Source organism: Chelmon rostratus, chromosome 5 (genome assembly GCF_017976325.1).
Source record: "Chelmon rostratus isolate fCheRos1 chromosome 5, fCheRos1.pri, whole genome shotgun sequence".
In the NCBI taxonomy this organism is placed as follows: Eukaryota; Metazoa; Chordata; class Actinopteri; order Chaetodontiformes; family Chaetodontidae; genus Chelmon; species Chelmon rostratus.
In genome coordinates, this window is record NC_055662.1 from 6,546,200 (window position 1) to 6,569,057 (window position 22,858).

Genomic DNA, 22,858 nt, shown 5'->3' on the forward strand with positions numbered 1-22,858 from the left:
TTCTATTTTTCAGGCCTCTCAGCAGCATGGCTCCAGGGTTGGAAGTGTCAGTCAGAAATAAGAAATATTAGATTTGGCTAGAGGACGAATCCTCATCACTTTGAGTTTAAGTTCATTTACTTTATTGATACCAAACATACACACATGCAACATGCAGTGAAACACACAGGATTCAAGGGACCTGGTGCTTATTGGGGGTTAAATGCCTTGCTCAAGGGCACATCAGTCAATTTTTCTACCAGTCCAGCCCAACCTCTAGGCCACGGCTGCCCCTAAGGAGGACACACATAAGGTGAGCATTCCCTGACCGGGAATCGAACCCGGGCCGCGGCGGTGAGAGCGCCGAATCCTAGCCACTAGACCACCAGGGACTTCAGTGGTGAGCTCCTGACCTTTCCTCTAGCACCACTAGCAATATTGGTCTGGAGTACAATGTCTCCACAATTGTTAAATGGATCGCCATCATTGATTCAAACATTCAAGCCTCCTTGGGGTACACAATAATCGCAGTGAACTCCTGACTTTTCATCAAGCATTTTGCTAATTAGCAAAATCCTTGCATGCTAGCATAAAACTACAACGATTCATGTACAAGTGGTAAACATTACACTTGTGAAACAGCCGCATGATAGCACTGTCATCGTGAGCGCATTAGCATTCTGACGTAAGCGCAGCCTCACAGTGGGCCGCTAGCATGGCTGTGCTTAGTCTTAGTTGTTTGACAGTTGGTGGTAATCACTGCTCATGTTTACAACTCAGTCCCTCTTCTGTTTATTGCACAGTGAAAGGTTTGAAACACATTTCCTGCCGACGGCAATGACAAAGTGAAACTAAGTGCTAAAACTGTCAGGAGGTGAGGAAAAAAAAACAAAGCTACAAGCCTTCTAAGAGGATTTGTAAGGTTACTGTAGACATTAGCGTGATGACTCCAAGAGGATGGATCAGAAAATAGAGAGTTAAAGGAAAACCCTTTCGCGTTTGAAATTGACAGCAGTGTTGAGAAGATGGAGTTTGACACACAACATGGCCACATGCATGGAATGACAGATTGAGCAACACACAGTTTTACTCTGCCCTACCTTTAAATATTCAAACCAAACACGCCATGTCTTTGTGGCTGCACCATTCTATCTGTATCGCTTTACACACATTTCCCTTGAACCCAACCTGATATATTTGGTAGCTGTGGAAACTTTGGGGTATGCACTGGAATTAAAAATAAAGTTCTGTGGATTTTAAAAGAGTTTGGCTGCGCAGCAGGAGTTGGTTGTGACGGGCCTAGCAGCCAGTGGTCTTCTGAGAGGACACACACTGTCACTTCCTGTGCAGCAGAGGAGCGCTGTAACCAACAAGACCTACCCGACACACAGAGCAATATCTGAACAACACCTGGATGGACTGCGACAAGACTTCAGACTCGACAGTGCTTAGAAAATACATTCTAACCATGCTGATGTCTGACTTTTCCTGTGGTGCCACCAGCAGACACAAGCCAATTTCAGTCATCCTGTCAAACACTGCATATCTGCATCTTCTACATGGATCGGCACAAATGTGGATCAGATATTCATGGTGCCCAGACGATGTGTCCTATTAACTTTGGTGATCATTTGACTTTTTTTAAAAAAAATATCTCAACAGCTATCGGATGGATTACTGTGAAATTTTATATACACATTCATGGTCCCCAGAGGATGTGTTTTTTAACTTTACCTCGTGACATTTCATGTCGTGCCATGCCATCATCTGCTTAAAATTTTATTTTGTCCCATACTTTGGTTTATGTCAAAATAACTGCAAAACAAATGATCTGGCCTCAGATCAGCTGTGTGTTAAGTGCTAATGACAACAGGATTTACATATGGTCCCGTCAGCAAAAATAAAAAAACACAACCCTCCTCCTTTTTCAACTCCTCTAACCATCTTATCATTTTCACAGTCCCTCTGTACTAGTTCACTGCATAAAGAATGCATTACTAACATTAGTAAAAGTGTATATGTATGTGTTGGATGGATTTGCTTGAAATCACAAGACAGTTGTGGTGACAGAATGATGTCAGTATGTATTACAGTAAACATTGCTTAGGTAATGAAGACGCATGTCAGAGGAATGAGTAACCAACCTCCAGTGTGCAGTTAAATCCTGGTGAAAATGAGCTTAGGTGGGTTAACCCTTGCATACATCCTGGTCATAACTTTGCTAAGTAACAGCTGTTTTGCTAAGTATCAGTTTATTGGGGGAACAACTTATGAAATTCACTTAAAATTGTTGGCTTTGCAAGCAGGAGAGACTTTATTGAGCAACAACTGAAGTTTTAACAGGCTGTCGTGGTGGATTTGGCTGATTCCAGAGCGACAGAGCTCTCTCCTCGTGCATCGGCTAAAGTGTTGTACAGCTGATGCAGCCGATTTGTTGTAAATGTGCCTTATGTGTGTTGCAAACAGGGAAACCTGCCCAACTCGCTTTGCCCGCAGTTTTATTTGCGGAATAGTTTGCTATGTTATAAATCTTCGTGAAGTAGCAAAGTGATGTGACGTGATGTGAATTTATGCTTTTGCGAGGAATGCAAATACAAATGAATGCTTTGTGGGAATGTAGAATGGATTTCTTTTGTTCTCCATGAACTGCATAACCAGCGAAGAATGCAGCGGAAACCAGAGAATAACCTACTGAATAGCTGAATAACTCTAGTTTTTTACATTTTAATGTCTGATTCCTGTTAAAACCATCAGCGAATAGTTATTTCAAATCAATCATCCAAAACACTTGAAATTCAGGTCCCCAAAGTTGACCCAGCTGCTTCCATTGCAGCACAACTTTGCATTAGCCTCTGTGGTTATTTCTGACAGGTCTTCATGGCTTTTAATGACCAATCATAAATCCTCAGTTTTTCACCAAATGTTTTTACAACTTGTGGCTGGTCGCTGGTGATTGATAGTCAGCGAAGTGCTCCCAAAGCAGCACAGCCATGTTGACACTGGCACGACACAACTTTATCCAGAGACTCGTATTCGCTCACATCCTCGCCCAAGTCCACAGGCAGAGGCTGAGACTCGGCGAGAGCTTTCTGAAGAGGAAGAGCTTTAACTGCTTGCTGAAAGCTATGAATAAAAATCGGAGTGAATCAAAAATCCACCAGTGCTGGAGGGAGACATGATCTTTTTGTTTTTTCTCCTCTAAGACTAATCCCTTATGCAACAAAGCCTTATTTGATCGGAACTTCATGTGATCGGGCCGAGGAAGCAGACTCACCAATCAATCCAGGCTTCTTCCTCACTGAAGAATCACGCATTGCAGGAGTCATTTCAGGGATCTGATCCAGGACTGCAGGAATATAGTTACTGGAACAGCAAACCTACAATGACATCATCCTCTTAAAACTAATGGCTATTATTCAAAAACATATGGCTGCCGGCCACATGTGTAGGCCATCCTGCGCCCCCTCCTCCTGCCCCTCGTGGACTCGTGTGAAAACGAAAACAATTGTTTCTCTGTTTTATTGTATTTTCGGGTTCTCCTCTTCTCCCCCCGGATTTCAATGCCGTTGCAGTCGTAATCACACAATGCGAGCTGCACTAGCGAGAGGCAAACAGCCCGAGGTTCTGGGCGGTCAACAGCCAGAAGATTGATATGACTAATCTGCCAATTTGACTGTGATCCCAGAATTCCTGAGAAACCAGGTCTCTAACACAGTGTGCCGACTCGTCTCTCTTCCTGGATCCTGCAGACAAGCCGGAGATATTAATGGTTCGCTCTGCAGCTCAGGGTCAGCAGAAAAGCCAAAAACACGTCTGTATTTAAATGACTTTGTAAATTTATGCAGTCGCACATTCTGGAGAAGCCGTAGTCATGCTAATGTGTTTAAGGGTTTCAAAATCCGGTCCAAACGGCGTTAAAGATGATACATTTCATGTTAATGGCTGCAGGAAATCATTTTAATGTTACATTCTCAATGTCGTTTGTAAACATGTTCCTGCTTTATGATGGCGATGTTGTGGCTGCCTGAGCTGCCTGCACAAAACCCTCCAAAAATCACCCTTTTTAGGTTGCTGGCTACTGATGGCGAGGCGTAAAAGAGAGAATACAGCTATACCATTAAACACACAGATGATTTTACAGCAGTGGGGAAAATAGCTTTGAAGGCACATGCATGGATTAAGAACAGAGAGGTGTCTCACTTTTTAAAACCTCAAGGCTCAGCTATGGTTCAGAGATCCATAAAACGAACATTTGGGCCTGTGAAGAGGAATTTTAAAAAAAAAGAGAAAGTCGTGTTACGATGGCTTATTTGCTGCCAAATATTTGCACTATAAGTCTTAATAACACTTTATTGTTTCCGCCTGTTAATGTGAGGATTTAGAGCTGCATCTTAAATAGACAGTGGTATCCAAAAGTTCCCCAGATGTGTCTTTGAAACACGGAGGGGAGAAAGAGGTAAGTAGAACCTCCTCTGGTGTGGAGTTATTAGTCACAGACAACATTCACTGTGATCTCAGAGGTCGGAAAAATCTGTGTGAAGCAGCTCTCTGGAAGGGTGGTAAAGTTTTAACAGGAAGTACTGTACGGAAAAGGTTTGAACACAAAATAACTCCAACATCTGTACAATTTAAAGTTCTAATACTTATAGATAAGACCAGAATTATTCTATATTTTTCTTACAGTCAAAAAATCACATAGAAACACCAGAGAGGCATTAGTTCTCTTATCAGGACTCTCCAACTTCCCAACCCTGTCTGTGGCACTCATCCTCAATCCCACTGGTTGCTACTGAAGATGTGATGTTTAAAGAAGCTGCACACAACTGTTATTCAAACAGGAGCGCATTTGCTCAGGACTGTTTAAGGGTTGTCATCTGAATCAACATTATTTTTCGGTACTCATCATGCAATTACGCATCAACCACTAAATATTGGGAGCGCCACATTAACGTTCTGCATTAAATTTACCAGCTGTTGAATAGACAACAAACAATATAAGGATGTGCAGGTGTTCATCAGGTCAAAGGTTTTTGTTTAAACAGAAGCACATTTACACAGGTTCTGGTGTGTTTCAGTGAGAACGATTCAGTCAGACTTTCCAGTTGTCAGCTTAGTGGCGTGCTATCACACAGACCGAAATCAAGTGTGTGGTATTAATATTGGAGGCATAATTGAATACTTTCCTAACCTCTGCCGTGCAAGCAATCAAAATAGTACTTCATCAGCTTTGTCAATTTGAAGGTTTCGGTGAGACGACGAATCCAACAGGATGTTTTTAGCAGATCATCTCGTAATAGGACAAAGCTGGATCTTGGCCCTGTGTTTTCTGGGGCTCTTTTGAAGGCAGCTGAAGTAATGATTAGAAAGCAAAGTCCACATCTGAGATATATTTTCCAATACCGAAGCCATTACTGGAACCAGATGGCCAAGACGTTGGTCCGTTTGATACTTCCTGGTTTTTAACAAGCCTTTTTATTGACAGAATGGTTTCATGTTTTGTTGTTTACGCATGTTGTACTGACATGATAGACTTCAGCTCATAAAAGTATTTACATTAAACCATTCATCACAGAGTTGTTCTAATACAACACAACACACGCTGCTTCTGTCAGCGTTTTGGATCCTGTGCACGTTTGCATGCTGCTGTACACGAATCAAATAAAATGGCATGGGAAAGTCAGGGAAATCGTATCCATCACACAGACTTCGTGAAAATAAATCTTTTAAGTTTGCTGTTGATTAGACAGCGCTGACTTTCGGTTAAGAAAGCATTAAAGTTCACTATCAGCACGAGCTGTTAATGATGTATATCTCGGGATTAGCGTTTACACACCACATACCGAGGCACCAACAGTCTGTGAAACCACAATGAACCTGCATCAGAAGACACCCAGACAAGAATTTAGCATCGTCAGAGAGATACGGGGAAACAAAAACATGTGTGCGTGAGAGATCCTCCGGTGCAGAGATCTGGCAGCGTGATGCTTCAACTTGCCAAATAGCGTGAAAATGTTAGTTTGGCACAGCTGACAAAAAGTGCTGCCTGTTTGACGTGACTGTCAAAGCAGGAGCTGGCTGTTTTGTCAGTACCTGCTCTACTTTGTTATAACAGCATCACACAGCACACGTGAAGACTGAAATGATGGTTTACACAAAGATAAGAGGCTGCACAGTCTTTGCAAGACACTTTTAAGATGCCAAATGTTTCGAAGTAGGCCTGACTAACATAGTTAGATATAGCTCCTGTGCACACACAAAATAAACAATAACCCACTGCAGATCATTTCAAAGCTCAGTTTAGCTTATTAGATAGACATTATATTATCATTGGATGTGACATAAAAGCATAAAGTCAGGGCAAAATGACTGAAGCATCTGCAGTGGGGTGACCAAAAAGTGAAGCCACACAAGGTTTGCTGCATGTCAGTTAGTTTGTGATAACTGATGATTTGTTTCAGGACCTGACGTGCAACACAGTCTCATGGCAGTTTGAGAAATTTAATCAATACGATTCATGCACAACAACATTAATTTTCCACTTTTTTGTGATCCTCAGCATGAATTTCAAACAAATGTATTTTAATTGGAAGCATCTTTAATGCCTGCATCACTTTCTTCCCACTTGAACATCCATGCGGTGCAGATGTGTGCACGTCCTTCAAAAGGATTAATCCATGCACAGCAGCGGAGCCTGATGGCGTCCCTGGCCAAGCTCTCAAGGTGAGTCAGATGTCTTTGCAGAGGTTTTCTACTCCCTGCTCCAGTCTGTAGTCCTCACATGTTTCAAAAAGTGTCTACCGAAAGACCAAAGCCCTCTGCCCGAATGACTGCTAGTAGCTCTCACCTCTACAGTCAACTTTCATTACATCCCCTCTTCTTGACTCACTAGACCCACTGCAATTTGAATACAGACCAAACAGTCGATGCCATCGCCTGGCCCTCCATGCTGCCCTCTTCCACCTGGACCAGAGGAACACACACGAGAGAATGCCATTCATTGCACCCCCCAAGCTCATCCTCAAGCTCAGAGACCTGTAATTCAGCACTGCAACAACGAGGAGATAGCCTACAGAGAGGAGGTCAGAACCCTGACATCCTGTTGCCAGGACAACAACCTCCATCTCTGTGTCAGCAAAAGAAGGACTACAGTGGAGAGAGTAAGAAGCTTCTTCTTCCTCCTCTGGCTGAGAAGGCACAGCGTGGACTCCAGGACACTCTGTAAGTTCTATTGGTGCAAAATTGAGAGTACTGTGACAGGCTGCATCACCGCCAAACTGCACAGCACGTCAGGGCCGAGCTGCCATCCACGGATGACCTCTAAATGCAGCAGTGCAGGAAGAAGGCCAACAGAAACCCCAGTCACCCCACCCACAAACTCTTCTGCCTGCTGCTGTCGCGCAGACGATACTGCACCCGGCCGACACCACCAGGCCCAGTGACAGCTTCATCCTGCAGGCCATGACACTTTTATATGTTCACCTGCAAAGGCTCCACCTGCTTACTTATCTGGTTACTAAGTGTTCACATAATATATATGTATATATCCATCTCTGTATATATATTCATATGCATACCTGTCGACAGTCTGTTCTCATTATGTATGTATGCAATGCATTACTGCGCAGCCTGGTTGCATTACCGTTTACACATTTTATTACTACTCACCAGGCTACCACAGTATTAGATTTCATTTTATATGATATTCCTATTTTAGCTGCTGCACTATTTCATATTTCATGTCTTAGATTCCAATTAGATTTTGTTCCACTTAGGTTACTTTTCTGTGTACACATTTCATATATATGCTGTATATCTCTATAAGAGCAGGGTTGGAGGTAGGCTGAGATCTAAGAATTTCATCGCCAACAACTGCTTCACTGTGATTGTCGTGTACATGATAATTAAAGAACCTGAAGTTGAATTTAAATCAAGTCACTGCAAACTAATTGCTCCACCACCTTGGCTGTTCGGCCCTTTGTGTTAGTGGCTCTGTGAAGCTGTGCTTGGGTACATTGTTGCCTGAGCTAAATGCTAATGGAAGCTTCCTAACATGTTAGCATGCTGATGTCCTGACATGCTGGTATGCAAATGGTGTGGCGAGGGGGAGGGCATGGCCACCCTGATACAATCACAGGAAACCCTCTATGCATTACGTGCTTCTGAGTATGCATGATATGAGGGGTTCATCTCCATTCTGATTTATTTTCCAAAATCCTGTTTCTGGAATTTAGTCTATATACTACAATAACATAATGGTATTGCTGACATTACGTTAGCTTTTGGTTTTGGTGTGCCACCCCAAGTGTTGAACAAATTTTGCCCTGAAGCTAATGCTACAGGAATAGTAAGCGGACCTAAGTCATTAAAATGCAATATCTAGGAGCCATAAATGTCTGTAACAAACCCTTTGGCAATACACTGTGTGCTTGGTGAGATATTTCACTGGACCAAAGAATCGACCAACAAACGACCACTGCAATGTCAATCTATGAAAGCAAACTAAATAATGTAAGAGACACCATTCAGTTTTTCATATTTATGTAAAATTTGTATGTACATGTAATAGGCAGCAACGCACCACTGACATTCAAATCTGAAACAAAATAGTGCTAAAACGGACCAGCGACACTTGAGCAAAACAAACCAGAACACAGAGTTGGCTTGCACTTTGCTAACTTTTGCACTTTTACACATGTAAGGCTACAAGGCGTTTCTATTACCAATGAGTACCAATTACTGCAGTTAGATTGGATGTAAAGAGACAGGAGAGTGGTTAAAAAGAACATTTAGCCAAATGTCAGGTGACGACACACAACAAGGAATCAAGCAATCTGCCACACGGGCCTACACGTTATTAATGATGCAGATTGGTGGTTATGGTTCTGAGGAGATTCTTTCAAGTAACAAAAAGAAATGGAACAATGACATAAAGACATGAAAAGGAAATCATCCAAATGATTGGTAGTGCAGACAAAACAGTCAGCTGACGGTAGCACTCTCTCATACTTCTGTCAATAAGTTATTCAGCAGGAACCCTGCGTGGAGCCGCTCTGTACAGTGTGGCTTTTAAAGCTCAAAACACCTCCAAATGCCAATTCTGCAGTCGAGACTATGTGAGTCATTGCTATGTGATCAGAATGAGAGAGATTTATAAGAATGGTCGGACATTTTTATTGCAGAGATTTAAAGGAGAAGATCATCACCGATCTCATGCTTGTACACTAAACGTGAAGCTAGTGCGAGCAGATGGGTACACCACGTTAGAATAGGAAGCATTAAGAAGCAGCTAGCTATAGGCTCTGTCCTAAACAATACGCCAAGCAGTGCCTCTAAAGCTCACTAATGATCACTTAATATGTTTAATCTGTACAAAAAACAAAATGCAAAAAATGACAATGAATGGGTTTCAACCTTTGGACGGTGCTAGGCTAGCTGTTTCTCCCTGGTTCTGCTCTTCGTGTGAGGCTAAGCTAACCATCTGCTGGCTCTAGCTTCATATTTACCACACAGGCACATGAGTGGTATCAATCTTCTCCTCTAACTCTAAGCAATAGGGCAAAATTGTATGTCCCAAACTATTCCTTTAATCAAAATCCACTGACGTGTTAAATGAAAGATCATAGGAGGCTATCTACATACACATAGTGGAAATGATTTCAGTGAGGAAGGGCTTTTACTACAATGTCCTTTCTTTAACAGAGGGGGGAAAAAAAGGAAACCCAACCCTTTTTCGTGGTGTCATCACACACCACATTCAACTAAAACTTATCGATGGACATTTCAAAGTATATCTGTGAATATATAAAGATATATGGATACATAAACAAGACAATAGAAAGCAAAGTTTGGGATTTTAATGCTTGTGCAAGTTCATATGTAGGATGAGATGCGAATAAAGGAGGTGGGGTGGGGGGGTCGTATTATTTGAAGACGTTCTCGAAGGCAGGACATTTGTAGGTCTTGAGTTTCTTCATGGCCTTTTTGAACTCTTTGCTGGTCTTGTCCCACTTGTGGATGCCCGTGAGGAGGTACTGCTTATCCACCTTGCGGCCCATGATTAGATACTGGTTTCCCAGGTTGTCCAGCTGCTGGCAGGGGCAGTCTGCGCCGTTCTTCAAGTACAACACCAGCGTCTTCATGTCCTTCTTCTTCAGGTTCCCCGCCTTCAACATCTTCTTCCTCTTCTGCAGGATCACCTTGCGGTCCATGTTTTCTCGCTTCACCTCCTTGATCTTGGTCTTGAAAGCTGTCAGCGGAGAAAAGAAGAAAAGCAAGGTTACCTCATGCATAAGGCTGGATGAGTTCTCGTACAAAACCTTTGCTATAATCTAGTTAATATTTTATGAGTAGAACATGCCAGACGCAGTGTGTCACCCTCTGTGCAGCAAAATGAAACATGATGGTGGGTATCAATGGGAAAGTCAGCACCACCTCTCCAGGGATAAGAAGGCAATGTGATCCATACGCCAGTACTGACTTTCTGGCATATTCATTTACTGCATCAGGCAATATTAGATCACTAGCATTATCCAAAGCTACATCCTGGTACATGTGATTTTATATCCACCTACACTGTGATATAATAGAGTTATCAGTTAGAAAAATCAAAGGACTTCACCACACTGATGCAAGAGTCATATAAAAATCTAGTATTATTCAGAGAGTCCTGATCATTGTTTCACACCCAGAGATATTAAAGGGTATAAACTTGTTGGCAGAATTTCTCACAGCAGACAAATGAATATCATATTGCCTACTTCTACACTATCACACAGTTGGTTTTCAATATATGGCCCGATCCGATAATAACATATTGGCTGATTCTTACACAAACAGATGAAAATATTTTTAATAAGAATCCTGTAAATTTGTTTTTTAAAAGATTGGGACCAAGATGTGTTCTGAACAGGACATTTTACAGAAATAATCCTCAAACACAAAGAATCTTTGGGATATATGTGCTGCACCTTCTTGTCCCTTATATGTACAATGATGCTAACATACGTGAGCAATAAATTAGTACTGGCCTGGACTATTTATCAATCCAGCCATACATTACACCTTATGTGGATTCATTTTCTCCTCTTAAATCATTATGATATAAAAAATAACACCATGCAATCTGGTTCAACCTGCTACCTGAGTCCTGCGGATGCTCTGTACAGGTGTAGTTCTGTTCATGCGCAAGAATCCTAGAATGATCCCCCTTACACCAAGACATGATGCAATATCTGTTCCAGAGATCCAGACACCAAGAGCCGTGTGTGGCCTCAAAGACTGAATCTAATGAAGGGCTATCAATTGTCAGCCAGCTTGTCTGGTGACTTTAAACTTACAGTCTAAGTCAGTTTTTAATTTAATTTACATGCTGTATCTGTCTGGTGAGGATTAGCAGTTTTAATCAGAATTGTCTTGCAACAATAAATCAGTGCACCGCTTTGCTTTTGACTTTAACCTCCCTCTGATACTCAGGCTGCTTTCTGATTGACCATAATACTCCTGATCTTTCACTAAACTCAATTTAACCTTCTAATCTCTCTGTTTCCTCCAGTTCCCCTTCTGAAACCGAGCACGAGTCAGGCTTTGGTGGTCTAAATCTCCATATGCCTCCGCACATTACGTCCTCTCGTTTTCCACTGACATACAACGATGTGTTTGTGCGGCGCAGACGACCTTGTGACATGGCAACGCGAGAGGTAAAAAAACAAAAGAAAGAAAAAGCTACGTCCGATCTAAGTGACAGAGCTGGTGTTGGGGTAAATCGCTGAGTCATGTCAGACGTGAAGTCTTGTGACTTACGGTGCAGGGAACGGCCTAATTGAGCATGAAGCATTTCACACTCCAGCAAAGATCTGGGCTGATAAAACCGTCTCATTTTCTCCAGTTTTGGACACGAACCCCCTCTAGGCTCACTTTGCACAGAATCAAGCTTGATATAAAACCCAGACCTGGCACTTTAAGAAATTTCCAAACGTTTCATCTCTTCCTTCGCGCCCTTATCTCCCATTGTTAATTAAAGTGCCAAAAAAGAGCCGCCCTGTTTTTCCCAGTATTAAGAGTGCACATGGTAGGGATTAAGACTTTTATCCTCTGTCTCTAGTCTCTCAAACGGTCTCTATGAGGAGGCTTAGTGTTCAGTGAAATCAAAATGGGCAGCATTCATAATTAGTGAGTCATAAAAGAGAAGGCCTTGCCCACCCCTGCAAGGACTTCATCTTGATAAATCCTCCATCCTCGATAATCCTTTGACGCTCTGAACTCTCTTTGCACCTCGTGTTGTTTGAGGGCTTAATCTCTTCAGCAGCAGTGTACAGCAAGAAGTTCACGTCAAATAATTGGTTGTTAACAATGCCGTCCTTTGCTTACGGCTGCTGAAACTGTCCCTGCACATAATTAGAATGTGCAACAGAGAAGGGAGGTGTTCAAACAACTGTTTTCGCTTTAACGTGAGCATCCATCCAGTAGGTGGTCTGCATTTGTCTGCTCCTGTTCTCCTCGTGCAGGATGTGTCAGCTCAGTAAGCTGGCATTGCCTCTGCACCAGTGTGACCAATACAAAGCTATTGTGCTGAGAGAATAAAGGGATTCGGTTGAACCAGCCAAGAACTCAGACGTTCTAGCTAGAGCTGCAGCGTACAGCTGAAATCACTTTAAAGATGTGTAATATGAATAATTCTCCAGCATCAATAAATATCCTAACATGGCAAATGCATGATCACATAGAAACAGTGATGAAAGGTGGCTAGGTGAAAAGTACACAAGCAGCTGTACTCACATACAAGTCTGAGGAACATCCATCTTGTGCTACTTTCAATATCCGCTCCCCAACAATAAAATTTACTTCAGAATAATTAACTAATTCTAACTAGTTACTAGGCAGAATTTAATTCTGATCCTCTTATTAAAGAATGATGCATTTCTATACATTAGACCAATAGTTCTCAACCGTTTTTGCCTGTGAACCCTCAGAATGAAGATATCAGCTTCTTATATGCACATCAAAAAACACACTGAACTTGGTTTAACAGTATCAATGATCTTGTGACCCTTCAGCTTTGTCTTGAGACCCTGGTGTTGTGCATCACTGGATAAGACTACCAGTAATATACAGTACAGTATCATTAAAATGCTGCTGATTGTATATCACATTCTGCAAAGAGCCATTCTGCACAACGAGTACTCTAATGAACGTTTTCCTGATAATACTGCTGTTCGTATACTTAAGTAATATTCTGAGGACTTTTACTTGTATTCCCCTTATATATTTTCATAGCATTACAGTGCATGTTATAGTGTGGTTTTGCTACTTTAAAGTAAATTACTGCAAATAAATGACTTAAACTGATGTTTTATCTGAAGGTTGTAAGATAAATAAAACATATTTATCTTTGTTTAAACTGATCCCAACCTGTAGACATATGCACACATTAATGAGGGGTCAGAGCGAGAATTGTTTTGTTTTAAAGGATCTCCAGAGAAGAGAGGACCACTGATGAAATACAACGAGCTGAGTTTCACTCTTGTGATTTAGATCCAACAAAACTCTCCATGTGTGTAAAAAAAAACCCTCAGTCACTCATTTTGCTGCATTTTGATCACAATTTGTTCAGAATCATTCATTTTGTCAAAAAGATAACATGATGTCCTCATGTAATCATGATACAATTCTACTTAAGTCAGTACACAATAATGTCAAATTATTATCATTCCCTTTTCTGTTCTGGTCCCTGACCCCTGACCTGATTCCCTCTGCTGGCTCAGAGACTCAGACAGGACCTCCAGCTCCCAGGGTGTCATAAACCCAGCGGGAGGGCGTGGACCGCTCCCCGTCCGCAATAATGGAAACACGACTGATCCGATAAGCTGAAGTGATCGGTCCGCTGGTGCAGGGCTGCCCTGTTGTTTACTGCATTAGCGAAGGGAAGGAGCAATTTGGCAACGACAACAAAGTGAGCTGTCCGAGGCAGAGGAGAGATTTAATTGAAGGGTGCTGGAGTTTTTCAGGACAATGAGGTACCGTAAAACCTTAAGCACGGAGATAAATTGCGGTGGGAACAAAGTGTTGAGCTGTAAATCTGTTACCAGCTGAGTGGCACAAAGAGGATATGTGTATTTGTTAGAAGGAGACTCATCTGGATTTTGCAGAAGTCTGGGAGTGTCAGTCCTCCCTAGAGAAACTAAGAGCGCTGGACTGAGGACCTGTTACTCGTTGCAGCAATTCTCATATATTAGCTTGAAAATGCACATCTAGCTTAGAGGAGTGCTTCCTCCTCTGCCAGAACAGTTTCACATCCAACCACCTCCAGTCAAAAGCTGTCCCGCTGCAGCCTTCTCCTCTTTTATCAGGATCAAGCCACATGGAGAAAGTCAAATGAGCCTTGTGCAACTGATGGGAAGCAATTATACAAATGATTGCAAAAAACAACTTCACACTTAGCTTTTGCTTTAACTGAGAACAGACCTTTCGCAACTTCCCGTAAGCGAGGACAGAAATGCTAATTCCCTGCCAGGGTGGGGATGTTTTACACGACTGGTCCACGCAGATTAATAAAGACTCTATTGTTAGCCACTGATTCATTCCTCAAGCCTCTCTGTGGTTTTCCATCCCTGTGTCCATCTCTAGTATCTGTTTTGTGGTTAAGGCTTGTCTGCTCCTCAAACTCCTGCTATCTACCGTGTCCGTACACTTTGAGTCAAGTCAAAACTAGCAGAAAGCAAAATCAGGTTGATGGTCTTATCTTTCCTTGGTGGGATACAAAAAACCCCGTCATGATTAAAGCTTGGAATTTTTTTTCCCCCCATCTGCATATTTTCTTTTTCCTGGAGACAGCACATTAACTGATGTTTGGCCTCAGCTGATGTTAGATATATTTATAGTTGCAGTTCTCTCATCAGACCAAAGCTGGATTCCATCAGCCTGCTGGAAAAAGCAACAAACAAATCTTTAGGCGAGCTGGTGATAGAACCGGCGATGCTATCTCGTGTCGGGCTGTGCATTAGTTGTTTACCCTCTATAATCGACTCGTGTGCCACCCTGAACGTTTGGGCCATTCCAGAGGAGGTCGCTCCCTTGTGCGTTCAGACATGCAGCACAGGCAGCGCAGCGTCTCATCCCCAGCCCGGCACTAAATCTGCCTGTGTATCCTCACATGTCGGCCGCTTAGGGGGCTTATGACAAGCAAGCAAAACAACATCTGTCTTCATCGGAGATGAAACAAGCCAATAATGTGCCACTCTCCTCTTGGCAAACCAGGACGCAGACTGAATGAGGCAACTCCCATCACCGCAGCATAAACAACAAGGCAATTCGTTAAACAAATGTAACTTTAAACTTTTTCCTGAGAATTGGAACGAAGTCTGTTTCCAATGTGCATCCAGTCTATGTTTGCTCGGCATGGCACCTGGAATTCAGGCTGCCACAAGTTTTGGTCCAGCCAGTGAATAAAACATGAAAGCCGAACATCTTGCATCTTGTGTGCATCATGCACATATTGTTCCTGGAAGTCCTCCTAACTGCAATTCAGTTGATGTTTGTGTTTTTAATTGAACTCCAGGCCTTCAATGTCCTTTTCAAGTGCAAGGCTCCTCATGCAAAATTTCCAAATTTCCACTGAATCACTAACTAAATCAACTAACTAAATCAAGTGGCCCCGTCAGTGAAACATGTTCCTCCTTTCCTTTTTTGTTAATGCGGTTTTCAGTCTAGTTTCCCGTCCAGCTGGACTGAAGACGCTCCCATGAAACGAATGTGTGAAACCTCCTGCATGCATTGTCTTAGTCTAAATTTCCAAATATTCCCTGACTTGTCCAGAACTTTTATTGGCTTTTATTCGCTAGATTTGACCAAGCTCCATGAGCACTGGAAACCTACAACTACGCCTCCAGAGGCCATGAAATCCATCAGAATGAATGATGTGACTGGTTGATTATCTGAAAATGTTGAGACTTTTTAAACCTTGCAGCGACATATCCTCACATTTTAAGTTAATACGCTGAACTTGTTAGCAAACAGTTGCTTATTCATCATTCAGCATCATTATCAGTTTCCTCCAGAAGTTGAAGTCATGTTTCTGATAACCTGGTGTTCAATAGTTGATTTCGTTTAACTCTGTTTTTGGTCTCTACCAACTCCACTATGTTCAGCAGATAGTTGCTAACTGTGTCTATCGTTTGCTGCCAAAACAGGACCAAATGCAAAAGCTGCAGCCGAGAGGAGCCGCAGATTCAGCTGATAATTCTGTGTAGATTCATCAATACGAGCAACACCTTTAATATTTGAATATTGTTATCACATTCTCATTGAACACATTGTTAATTATCAATTAGAACCACAACTTGTTGTAGAAACCTGTCTCAGCTCAGGGCAAATATGTATTTCACTGGAAGAAACTGGAACATTTACCTCTAAAACCTTAAAACGACATTTCAGAAACATTTTTCAGATTAAAAGAAAGGCAGTGACGGCCTGAACGTTCATCTGCTTTCTGTGCGGCACATAATGGATTTTGATCTTTTCAAACGCGACCCGTGAAGCCTGATCCTAGACTACGCTGCAGAATTCATTGTTCGGTCAGCTAACAGCTTTATGGTTCGTCTCGATTTTCTCGTCCTGAGAGTCTTTTCTGCACTTCACTCTGCATGTATGCACGGCTGCACCTCTTTAAAATATATGATTTTATGCTTTTTTTTTTAAACTTTCCATGAACTTCTTTTAACTTTCTATTAACTCATAAAATCATCCTTATTTTTGTCTTACTTTCACTATTATTATCAACTGTGTTGCTGAGCTGCATTATTATTATTATTACTATTATTACTACTCACTGAGCCCATTAACCAACACAAATTAAGAATCACCAAAGTTAAGTTTGTTTTTTATGTGTTTTATCACATCAGGATATTTAGAAGTATATATTTGACATAGATGTTACCAAAGCAAAACACATACATGGTTTCTGATTAACTACTTGATTTAAGGAGACGTTTGATGTGAATTTCCCCCCATGTGCAGAAGGCATTCTGCAACAACAGTCCGCCCAGACAGCAGAACAAACACCCCTGTTTACTACAGCCAGGACCTACCACATTAAGACTTTAATGACCCCAATTCATTAGTCACAGAACATCATCCTCCACCAAACCAGACAGGCCCGGTTCATCCGACCAAGACACAAAACTTCACATGAGGCTTTTCCATAAAAAGTGGGAGTTTCATTGATCTAATCAAGAAAACTGCAGGCATGGGCCAACTTTTATAGAGTTCACTGGGGAGGAAATGGCTAAATATGGTGAGATTTGGGGTAGGCTTCAGGAAAAAATGCAGCTTCACATACTTTGTTAAGAATTTATGGACTGTTTTAAAGCTTGAAAATGGAAGATACAACTGATGCAACAGCATGGCGCTCTGATTTCATGGCCCGCTGTGGTGCATGTCAAGGCGTATCAGAGCTGCGGTGTGCTGACGGTATTTTCGCATGTTGTGCTGGCGCAGTGAGTGTGAGGGCGCTTACCGAACTCGCTAGCGCACATATGCTCCAGCATGGCGTCTGTTTTCATTTCATTGTCACATGGAGGGCAGATGGGAGAGTAACCTGTGGATAGAAGAAGGGGCGTGGTTAGGAAATCAGACGGCAAGAGGCAAAATACTGAATGCAAGGCGCAATAATCATTCACATGGCTTTGCGTTGGAATCATTCACATTTGCAGCCATTTGGGATGTGGGGGAAGCAAAAGAGTCATTTCTCAATTGAAATGAAGAAAAGGTCAAGTAAAAAAATCACCAGACTCTTTTCAATCTAAATCCTGCAAACCTCCACGCACACCTAAGCCCTCCCTGTATGCAGTGATCCTATCTGCTGTCTGGTGTCAGTCGCCTGGTCTCCGGGGCTCGGCTCTGGTGACCTGACCTCAGTGAGGAATGTCTTCAGCTTTTATAGCCAGCTGTAACTAAGAGCTGCAGTAAACACTCTTCCTCACTCTGTGCTACATTTAGACGCGTTTCAAAAGAAGATCTTTCTGCAATGCTCAGCAGCAACGTATACTCCCTTAAACGCAAAAAAAAAAAAAGTATTAGAAATGTGGAAGGAATAAATGCTAATGATATTCAATCCAAGCTTAAAGGAATGCTCTGACATTCCGAACAAAAAAAAAAGGTAATAATAGCCGCTGGAAGACAAAAACCCGGGTGAAGACAAAGAGCCAAAATGTGTTTTTGCCAAAAAGTAATTCAGTCTAGAGGCATATCTGCGAATATTTTACCAACACGATTTTTCAATTTTTTTTCTAAAGCCGCAAATGATCGCTTCATGCCAACAGCTGAGTTTGCTTTCCAAACAAACTTGGACCCGCGATGCAATCGCAGCGTCCTGCAGCATTTAATTCGAACCGACTGCATGTCAGCGTGGCGGTGTGGAGCGGGATCGATGGAGCAGAAGGGCGAGCAAAGGGAAAACAAATAGTTTGCTCTGCACTGCCAGTTGTCCATTACATGTGTTTGACGAAAGCTTGTCAAAGTGACGCCCAGGTGTAAAGAGCTTGTGAAAACAGACACTGTTTACAGAGTCACAGGGTCCCTCTGCTTTTTTTTTTTTTTTTTTTTTTGAGCCTGGTTCTCCTTTAAATCAATTATCACCAGGCTGCACTGGGCAGTGGCGTGGTAAGCACCGTTAGCTGACCTCCATTAACAATCATTAAGGAGAACGGCTGCGAGGATTAGGCTGCTTTTGTTTTACTCAATCAACCTCGAGATCAGAGATTTCCACTGATGGCGCACGGGGGGGGGAATTGCGTGCCGCTCTGAGTGGACCGAGTTCGGCTCGAACAGGCCCGACTCTGTGTGCAGCTGGAGAACGCCAGCTTTATTTATCATCAGCGCTGACAACGAATGATAACAGGTGACGTCTGGAGAGCCAGGAGCTCTGTGTGGTCCCCCTTAGCCTGAAAAGGGAGTCCTTTTCAGAAAAATGGGCCTCCGTCCATACCACCATGTCAGTCAGTAACAGCCCCCCCACTACACACACACACACACACACAGGGGACATATTCGCTCTATATACAGCGAGCACTGTGTAATTGCTGGAAGATCCACAGTCTCCCCATTTATGGCCGACATGTTCAGCAAAAATGTCTTCAAGTGGTGTATTTACAGCTTAAGATTGAAATAGAAGTAAGTTGATGATGTGATGACGGAAATTCCCCTCGACTTTATGGTTGACGTGAATGAGGTGATTGTACTTTCCCTTCCCTGGCGCGCACCTCACCCCGGCGACCGGCGAGGACGCCGAGCCGAAGCTTCAAACCAAAGCCGTTCGGCACCAGTCCGAGCTTTATCTTCGCCGGGCTTTTGTGAATTTTCTGGGGTTCCTCTGGTATTTGTGAGCTCGGCCCATCGATTGAATGCTGGAACACTGCTTTTCTGGACTACGTTCCTCCTGACTTCCCTGATGCTGCATGAGGTGTCTGACTCTGCTGCCTACCATGTTGCTGCCATGTCCTTGGGAGATTAGCTTGGAAACCGCCAGCTCTCGCTCACTTCCTGGATTTTAATTCACATTAATTGAATGTGTGTTTTTCAGATTGGGTCTTCGTCTCTCCATCTTTCGTATGTTTTAATTAATTTTTCAGCGATGGTTAAAAAAAAAAACGGGGATTAGTAGATGCAGGTATTCACTTTTCGCTGCTGGACTTCCTCCCAGCATTGTCCTCCAGTTCAGCAAACACCTTGAAATAAATGACTACCATCTGTTGGAGCTTTTTCAATATTACAACATGGCTCCGAGTCAATAGCGAGCAACTTCACAGTCACATTGAAGCCAGAGGTTATGCAGATGATTACGGATTGAAAAGGAAATGTAGACTTTCTTTAAGGAGCGGGGTGGTGGGGGGGAGGTGTGTTGACATTGTTAAAATTGGATCATGGCTAATTTCCCCCCAAAAGGTTGTATTTGGCTTGTTTGTGTTGGGATTTGCATCTGCAAACACACCTTCACCCCTGAAACAACATTCTCAAGCCCATTTAACTGAGCGGGTGTCGACTTTGACACAGTGGCAAAAGTGGCGGCTGTTTGTTTTCTCAGTCAGGTAGTCGCTCCGAGCTTGGTCCTTCATGCTCGGTTATACTAAGGAATCCCAAATGGCTGTGTTGAAGTCGAGTTAGAGATTCAAACACAGAAACAAATTCATCGCTAACAATTTTAGGAACTGACTCATCCTTTTTGAGGGATTTTTCAAGCAAAGCATGGAAAATCTTCTGCAGCTTCTATGAGGTGCTGTGAGAATTTGCTGCTTTTCTCTGTTTCATTGTGAATTGAATAAATGTGTTTTGGTCCGTTAGTCAGAGAAAACAAGCAATTCAAGACAGTTGCCACCATTGAGGACATGTCCTGTGTATTTTTCTGGGAATTTAAGCAACCTGGGGGGAGTTGACATTCCAAAACGAAAGTCACACATGATCTTTATCTTATGGCACACAGTGTTTTCAGACTTAAAATAACTGTTTCAGATTGAATGTTCATAGACACTTCTGGACGGTGTGGAGAAGGCTTCCACACAGCGTTCAGACCTTGATGTCAGGACATGACATTTACAGCAAATAAAACTGGGAAAAAAAATACCATTTTGTTTCTAGGCAATTCTTTTTGAGGAGAGGGGATGCGTCAGGGGGGACTTGGGCTCATGACCTCAATATTTCGAAACTCTGGCTACGGCCCTGGCTATAGGCAACTTTTCATGGATGTTTCTCACTATTTTCTGGCGTTTAGAACAACGGATTAATCATAAAATAAATCTTATAAACAGCAGATTAATAAACAATGGAAATAAAAAAAAGCGTTTGCTGTCATAGAGAAAATATGGCTGCATTTTTTAGATCACTACCACTTTTTTTATGTGGCATTAGTGAAGAGAAGGCGCCTGAGCAGCCCATCACCTACCATTAATATGCTCTTCAACCAGCCATTAAACCCAAAAATGTGCGTGTGGAGCCTCTCAATGACCACCAAACACTGTGGTTGTACTGGGCAGCTACATTTAAACAACGCGTTGCTGTAAAGCAAAGCTTGGCCCCTCTTTCTAGAAGTTATGCAGATTACCTGTCGGCTTGGTGGCCTCGGTCGCGTTGGGCTGCGTCATGGCGATGCACACATCGTCTTGGGGAAACTTGTCACAGGTGAGCATCTCCGGCCAGGGGAAGCCGAACGCCTCCATGATGGGGATGCAGCCGTCTCGCACGGCCTCGCACAGCCAGCGGCACGGGTAGATGGGCCGCTCCAGACACACGGGCGCAAAGAGCGAGCAGAGGAAGACCTGCGTGCCCGGGTGGCAGTTCTTGTGTACCAGAGGCACCCAGCTGCTGGCCTGCTGCTTCACCTCGGCCATGGTCTCGTGCTCCAGCAGGTTGGGCAGCAGCATCTGGTTGTAGCCCACGTTGTGACACAGCCGCAGGTCGTCGGGGATGTCCACGCACTGGGGGGGCTTCCCGTAGCTGCGGCCGCCGTTGTACATGTCCGACTTCCAGCTCAGGTACTCGTACTCTGACGCGCCGCACGCTGACATGAGCGCCACCGTCACGGCCAGCCGGATCATCCTCCAGAACGACTCAGAAGCAGACCCCATGTTCTCTCTTTGCAACAATTAAAAACGAAGGCAGCTCAGTGCGGCTCTGGTAAGCGATTCGACAACTCACTGCATTAAGAAATTCTGAGAACTAACGAGAAACAAACGTAGTTTAAAAAAAAAGGCTGCGCCGTGCGGGTCGACGCGCGTAAAACGTGCGGAATTTCTGGTTTGGGTAAAGTCCACAGGCAGGCTCCTCTGGCTGCAGCCTCGTCGCGCTCCTCCGGTGCGTCTGGCTTCTGTGAGAGTTTGGGGAGGTAGAGCGCTCTGCCTGCGCGGAGCTCGGAAACAAGAGGAGATTGTAAAGTGCGCTCCGGCCAATCGGAGTGCGTCTGCGCCTTTTGGCACTCCGCTGTCAGTCAAAAAGCTTAATTACCCAGTGTGTAAAAACTCTCCAGGAGCCTCCCTACCCCTCCTTTTAGTCTCCTGCTTGTATTTCCTTTGTCCAAACAAAACAGTGAATAATAAAGGAAAAATCACAGAGTGGTAAAAGGGGCTCACATACACTATAAACCTGGGTTATGGTTGCAAGTTGTGTAGAATTAAAGCGTGTTATGGAGTAGCCTACTTCTTTGGCGTACTACAGTTTCCGAACAACAGGAAACAATCAGAACAATGAAGTCAGGAAATCCTAATTTAATTGATATTTAATTCACTAGAAATATTCCTACGATTGAATGTATAAGGAGGACAGCACCAGTTAATGCCCCTCATCAGTTACTTTGAAAGAGCCAGAAGGTTAACAAAAGTTTCTGCTGTTCTGAAGCTGTTTCGTGAATCCTCAAATCCTCTATTAGCCATCAATTTGTGATTGTTTGTCCTCCTGTTATGTATAACACATACACTACATAACAAAATGTATAGTGACATCAACACAGATGAATATGGATGGTGGTGCATTTTTAAAGAGTGGCTGACTTTGTACATGCTGAGTGAGTTTCCAGCTACCCTTCTTTGTTTGGGTCAGAAACAGGAGGAGCAACTTGGGAAATGAGTGAAAAATCTTCTTTATCTTGCAGAAGAAAACATATTTTGTCATCCAGATGTTTAGAAGATTCTTTGAGGGTTCTGGAAAAATCTCCAGAACAGCAGCGAGCTTTGTGAGACACCCCTCTGTTTTTTTTAAAGATCGCAGGGCGTTTATTTTTTAGACAATCCGATGCTGAGCTCTGTGACTGATTCAATGATAAGAGGCGCAAACCAGGTGACGGCCTGCTTTTGTTCCAGGCCTGCCCAAAATGTCTTGCACAGGGAGCACAGCGAGGCCC

At 43.0% G+C, this 22,858-nt stretch overlaps 1 protein-coding gene and 1 non-coding gene across 2 annotated transcripts; both read right to left on the bottom strand.

Annotated features, from left to right (window-relative positions):
* Positions 1-299: 299 nt before the first annotated feature.
* trnae-cuc lies at positions 300-371 on the bottom strand. The gene has a single exon. It is a non-coding gene; the product is annotated as a tRNA-Glu (tRNA).
* An 8,089-nt stretch (positions 372-8,460) lies between these two features.
* sfrp1a (secreted frizzled-related protein 1a) lies at positions 8,461-21,860 on the bottom strand. The gene is made up of 3 exons (XM_041937093.1): positions 21,068-21,860; positions 17,489-17,569; positions 8,461-10,225 (listed from the first exon to the last, which is right to left on the bottom strand). The coding sequence occupies exons 1-3, from the start codon at positions 21,588-21,590 to the stop codon at positions 9,900-9,902; spliced, it is 930 nt and encodes a 309-aa protein (XP_041793027.1). The 5' UTR covers positions 21,591-21,860; the 3' UTR covers positions 8,461-9,899.
* Between the last annotated feature and the right edge of the window lie 998 nt (positions 21,861-22,858).